The 6,060-nt window shown below is 58.3% G+C and overlaps 2 protein-coding genes across 2 annotated transcripts in view; one reads left to right on the forward strand and one right to left on the reverse strand.

Moving 5' to 3' along the window:
* Positions 1–818: 818 nt before the first annotated feature.
* Positions 819–2,969, forward strand: LOC102765163 (chromosome unknown open reading frame, human C6orf136). Its single transcript, XM_006774049.2, has 6 exons — positions 819–839; positions 976–1,368; positions 1,599–1,687; positions 1,798–1,998; positions 2,564–2,633; positions 2,705–2,969. The coding sequence occupies exons 1-6, from the start codon at positions 834–836 to the stop codon at positions 2,804–2,806; spliced, it is 861 nt and encodes a 286-aa protein (XP_006774112.1). The 5' UTR covers positions 819–833; the 3' UTR covers positions 2,807–2,969.
* Positions 2,970–3,023: 54 nt separating this feature from the next.
* Positions 3,024–6,060, reverse strand: part of DHX16 (DEAH-box helicase 16) — a 36,223-nt gene continuing 33,186 nt past the window's right edge. The window contains 7 exon segments of the mRNA XM_015570675.1: positions 3,024–3,231; positions 3,916–4,089; positions 4,315–4,476; positions 4,562–4,724; positions 5,321–5,388; positions 5,473–5,591; positions 5,913–6,056. Of these exon segments, the coding sequence (XP_015426161.1) occupies positions 3,103–3,231; positions 3,916–4,089; positions 4,315–4,476; positions 4,562–4,724; positions 5,321–5,388; positions 5,473–5,591; positions 5,913–6,056 (959 nt within the window). The 3' untranslated portion in view covers positions 3,024–3,102.

A 6,060-nucleotide genomic window follows, 5' to 3' on the forward strand; every position in this document is an offset into this window, starting at 1 on the left:
CCGTGCGAGGGCGGAGCGCGCCGTCTTGCGCAGGCGCAGTGACGCCCACCGCCCTCCCTTTGTCGGCTGTGCGTGGAGGGCGAGGGTCGCGGACGCGGGAGGGGCGCTGCCAGCCCTGATCGTTCCTCCGGGTCTTCGGGGGTTGGGGGGCGGAGAGGTTCGCACGCACCCGCACCCGGCGCGGCGCCGCCCGGAGTTACCGGTCCCCGCCAGACAGACATTGCACACGGATAGCGGTCCCGGCAGGAAGGCGGCCTCGGGCCCGGTGGACCCGGCTCGGGCCCTGCGCCCCGGTGGGCAGGATAGCCACGCCCCGGAGTGATGGAGTGACGCGGGGACTTGGCCAGCCAGACTTTGGGTGACCTCCTTCCTCCGCATCAGTTTCAAGGTCATTGAGCAGGAGGGGAGTCCAGCCTTTCCTGGTCTCCTGGGCTGTGTCATCAGTGGGGCCCGAGCGACGGCTCACCTTTGTGCACTACTTTACAAGTCGCCAGGCTCGACATTTACTGTGGTTTGGAGCCTCGCCATGACTCGTGGGCTTCCTCCCCGACTGTAAGGATTTACAGGGAATGGGAGTGCTGAAGGGTGCACGGTGGGCTGGGTGCTCATTGGCTCCTGTTCCATTGGACGCACATGGTTGTGGAGTCTGCAGGCCACGCCTTTCATCCACAGCGCAAAAAAAAGATTCCTTCCTTGTTCTCTCTTCAAACATGGGTGTGAGCCTTGCTCCAGGAGCCGTGGAACTGCCCCCAGAGTATTGGAATCTTAAATGTAAAGGCATTTGCTAATCGTTTGGCGGAGGTGCTTGTCATAGAAACTGTTTCCTCCTGGAGATGGAGGTGAATCCACCCCTTTACCTTGAGCAATTCCCCCTTCTGCCCGAGGAGCCGGTGGGAGTGGAAGTGTTGGTGAGAGTTTGGATTAAGGGCCATGGGCAGCTGGGTTATTGCTTTTCCTTTTGTTCTTCCTCCTTAGGACCAGCTTTCTCCACGGGCTCTGCCATTCCCACCCCTGTGGCCCCCCTCCACGCCGGCCACTTCCCCCCTTTTCCGGTCTCCCGCACTCTCGTGCCCTCCTCCTGGGCTGCTTCCCCGAGCTCCCCCGTTACCTCTCCCTCAGGTCCCCGCCCTCAGCTCACCATGGGCGAGTCTCCCTCCAGGAAAGCGGGAGGAGGGACCAGGACCTGAGTTGCATAGTGGCTGTCTGGATGGGCTTCGGAGCCTATTTGAGGGACCTCCCTGCCCCTATGTTGGGGCTGTGCTATCTTTCCAAGCCCCTGTGACGGCCCGCCCTGCCCCGGCCACTCCCTCCGGAGACCCCAGTATGGAGGAGCACCTGGCCGTCATGTATGAGAGGCTGAGACTAGAGGTGAGTCCATTCAAAAGGGACCTTCGTCCACCTGGTGGAAGGCAGGGGCGTCTGGAAGTAGAGGGTTACAGACGTTTCCCAAGTAGAAGATAATCCTCGGGTTGGAGTAAGGGAAGTTACACATGGCATGGAAATGACCTTTCACTCAGGGAAGGAGGCACTAAAAATAGAAAACGGAGGAATGGGGCCATTGCTCCTTTCCCACTGCTGACGCCTTCTTCTTCCACCAGCTCCCCACTCTCTTCCTTCACTCCCATGACTATTCTCTCTACTCCTCGGATGTGGAGTTCATCAACGAGATCCTGCGCATCCGCACCAAGTGAGTCGTGCCAGGGAAGGTGCCAGGCTGCCGCTCTGCAGCCGCTTCCCTTCTCGTGCGGCTTGGTGTTGCGGTTCTGCATGAGGTGGCTTTCCCTCCCTTCTTCTCAGGGGCCGGACGTGGTACATCCTGTCGCTGACGCTCTGCCGCTTCCTGGCCTGGAACTATTTTGCACAAGTTCAGTTGGAGGTTCTGCAGTTGACCCGCCACCCTGAGAACTGGACCCTGCAGGCCCGCTGGCGGCTGGTGGGGCTGCCCATCCACACGCTCTTTCTGCGCTTCTACAAGCGTGACAAGGAAGAGCTTTACCGGTAAGGGGCTGAGGGCCCCCACGCCACCACCCTCTTCCCACACGCTCCGTTTCAGGACTGGTGGTCTGGTCTCCTGGATAGCCCTTCCTCTCCCTGCCTTCACCGAGCTTCCTTCAGGGCAGGGGTTTGGTTTAGTCTCCTTTACTGTAACAGAACGGGGACGGAGTACATGAGCAAACCTCTGCACTCAGCTTGTTCATGTGTATCACCTGGCACATAGGTAGGAACTCGAATACTTACTGAGCAAATGAAAACTCCCGCTTCGCAAGTTGAGCCTCACACTCTTAGGTAAAGTACTTGGCAAATTTCTGGCAAAGTGGGATCCCAAGCAATTGTTCGGCTTGCCCCACATCAGCAGCTTGTAGACTGCTGCACAGTGGGATCATCTTGGTGCCAGACACTCTGCTTTGTGACGGGGTGCAACGTGGGCATCAGGATTTTTCAAAGTCCCCAGGTGATGTAATACTAGCATGTAGCACAGTTAAGGGACTAGGAGTTTAAGCAAATGCTTGAATTAATCTTTGGGATCAGCCACCTTCCCCTTCAGCTTCTCTTCTTTCACCAGGACCTATGATGCCTATTCCACTTTCTACCTGAATTCCAGCGGCCTCATTTATCGCCATCGCCTAGACAAAGTGAGTCCCAGGGTGGATGGGGTGGGTGGAGGGGCAGCATCCCTGCTAATGCGGTAACTTCCTCCCGGCAGCTGATGCCCTCACACTCGCCCCCAGTGCCTGTGAAGAAGCTGCTTGTGGGAGCCCTGGTGATGCTGGGGCTGTCAGAGCAGGAACCCAACTTCCACCTGTGACCCAAGGCCTCCTCCAGGAACCGGGGCGGGCAGCACTGAAAACTACACACAGAGGTGGGGTTGGCCAGTTTCTTCCCGCTCCTCCCCCTCCCTGCCATCTCATGCTGTGTAAAGCTGCTGTGTAATTTAACTTGTAAATAATAAAGTCTAAGTGAAAATATGAGATGGCATCTCCACATCACTTTCTCTAGCTTACAAAGGTTCCCACAAGCTTTACTCCAAAACTACTTTATTATGGATATAAATAACGTGGAGAAGATGGAGCTGACGTCGTGTTCTGTGCATGTTCCGTTTCTTCACCCTAGCTCTTCGCGTGTCTTGCCTGTTTTCTTGGGCATTTTCTTGGCATGGGGGTCTTCTAGCTCCTTGGCTTTGTAATAGTGAGGTGCCACCTCCAGAAGCCAACTGCTCTCGATCTCCAATACCTAGAAGGGGAGAGAAACCAGCAGTGATCCCATCTTCCCTAGATTCCCACATGTGAGCTCAAAAAGGTTCTCCTGCCCTGGCCGGCTTGGCTCAGTGGGTAGAGCGCGTCCGCCTGTGGACTGAAGGGTCCCGGGTTCGATTCTGATCAAGGGCACGTGCCTGGGTTGCAGGCTTGATCCCCAGTGGGGGGCACGCAGGAGGCAGCCGATCAGTGTTTCTCTCTCATCAAGGTTTCTCTCTCTCCCTTCCTCTCTCAAATCAATAAAAAATATATTTAAAAAAGGTTCTTTCCCCTGTGGCTGCAGGAAGGCGCAGAGCTCTGCACTGCCGGCCTGAGGCGGGCACACCTCCACGTGTTACTCAGGCTCCCGAGTGGGCTCTCCCGAAGGCCTGCATGGGAACCGTAAAGCACGCTGGGGCCGAGGCCACACCTGCTTTGCTCACCGCCATCCCCAGCACCGGCATCCGGGACAACAGCCTTTCAAATGGTCATGGTGCGACGGTCAGATCTCCGAGACCTGAGTCAGCTGTCAGGAAGGGCACCTTTCCAGCTCACCCCTCCTTAAACCACTGGTTTCCCTGTTCCTCTGCCAGGCCCAGCGACTCGAACCTGGGCTTCGCTGGCCAGAGTACCACTCGTCGCTACAACCTCCACCTTCCAGGGCAGGGGGTGGAACCCTCACCTGTCGCATGAACTCCTTGGTGGTCAAAACAAGCTCATGGTAGAGCAGCCAGCGAGGCTGTTCCTCAAAGAGGGAGGAGTTGGGGTGAATGAACACTGTCTGCTGCTGTTTCACTGTGCGGTAGCCGCTGCGAGTCAACCGTGCTGTGTGGTAAAAGTAACCGGCAGTGACGGCCTAAGGAGCAGCCAGGAGAGACCCTCAATGGGAAGGCCAGACCCCAGGGGCCCTCAGCCCTCGCCCCCTTTTCAGTGTTAGTTCTGGCTGCTGGAGAACTAGGAAGGGAAGGGTGCGTGCAGAGCCCCGGGAGGAGATGGACCTTCCCCAGCTCAGGCGGGAGGGCTGCCCAGGCCTGGGGAAGCGGGCCCCTCGGAGCCCGGGGGCCGCGGGAGGAACGCTGACCTTGCGGACACGGATATAGTCCCCCTGGCAGGAACTGAGGCCAACTTCCACCCGCTCCAAGAGCCCCTCCAGCTGCTCTCGCACATCCCGGGCTCGGCGCATCGATCGGAACTGGACGAAGTTCTCATAGCACCACTGGGAAGAGTAACCACTCTCAGCCCACTGCGGAGAGGGTGAAGAAGGGGTGAGTGTACATAGGACCAGAGGCTCCCATGTCCCCCTCCTTCCCACTCCCGAGCCCAGCGACCTGCGTGTACACGTTTAGCAGAACCAGGTGGTCCCCGCCAGGGAGGAAGAAGTTGACGCGGGCGTTGTCCGCGTGGACGACTTTGTCCTTGGGCCGGTAGAAGATGGAGTTGTTGACAGACAGCATGGCAGCCACTGTCAGGATCTCCTCTGAGCAGCTGTACCTGGGCAGAAAGCGAAAAGGCTTGAGAGCTCAAAGCCAGATGGAGGGACAGACACGGGGAGTGACCGCTGTGTGGGCTTGTCCTCACACGGGGGCCGCCCACAGCACAGGGCAAGCATCCAGGTAGCTAGATCGGGGGGCAGTGCCAGCAGCTCGGGGCTGTGATGACATCTGCTGAGGAAGGATGGGCCGCTGAGGAGGCAGAGGCGAGGTGTGCGCTATGCATCAGGGAAAGACCGCTTCCTTCGGGCTCATGTGATGACCTCTGACCCAACCACGGCATTTAAAGGTGGTCCCTCCACAGCCACATCTAAATGCTCCAGTCTGAGCCTTAGGATGAGCAAGTCCCCAGACCAGCCCTCACTCAGCACTCCTCACAGATGGAAAGTCTTCCACTTCCCTTCATGCCCCCAAACGTCCTGTGTCAATCTTACCCATCTCACATCATGACCAAGCACAGCACGGGGGGCAGGAAGAGTTCTCTGATAACTTGTTATTTGTTACAGAAGAATATGATAGAGAGAAAAGGAGCAAAATGACAAAGATGGCCGGTGTGGCCAGTTTGTGGGTGGGGCCTGGCCGGATGGGGGCACTCACTTCTCAGAAGCCAGGATCATTTTAGATAGCATGGGGTCCACTGGCAGCTCTGCCATCTTTCTACCAGACTAAGGAGAGGAAAGAGAGAGGGTTGAGCTGGTCCTCCCTCAGGTGTCCCTGTCCTCCTGCCCAGCCCACAGCCTCCCCCTCACCGTGGTGAGCTCCCCAAGGTGGTTGAGGGCTCCCAGAGCATACAGCTGCTCCAACGCCAGCAGCAGGGTCTCATACGGGGGAGGGTCCAGGAAGTCAAAGTGCATGAGGTCATGGATCCCTGCAGAGAAGTGAGGGCAGAATAGAGTCCCTTCACTAGGACCAGTGACTCCAGCCCGGCCTCTCGGGAGGCCCGGGGACCCCAATCACCTAGGCCCGTGGTCGGCAAACCGTGGCGCACGAGCCACACGTGGCTCTTTGGCCCCTTGAGTGTGGCTCTGCCACAAAATACCATGCGCAGGCGCGCACATACAGCGCGATTGAAACTTCGTGGCCCATGCGCAGAAGTCGGTATTTTGTGGAAGAGCCACACTAGGGGCCAAAGAGCTGCATGTGGCTCGCAAGCCACGGTTTGCTGAGCGACAGTTTGCCGACCACTGACCCAGGCTCTTGAGCAGCAACACCACGTTGCCCAGGCTGGTCCGCTGGATCTCGGGCACCGTGGTTTCCTCCAGCTCGTGCTGATAGGCCCAGGCGGTGTACAGGCGGAAGCACTTCCCGGCCGCCACCCGGCCAGCCCGGCCCGCTCG

Source organism: Myotis davidii, unplaced genomic scaffold (assembly GCF_000327345.1).
Source record: "Myotis davidii unplaced genomic scaffold, ASM32734v1 scaffold1007, whole genome shotgun sequence".
Taxonomy (NCBI): domain Eukaryota; kingdom Metazoa; phylum Chordata; class Mammalia; order Chiroptera; family Vespertilionidae; genus Myotis; species Myotis davidii.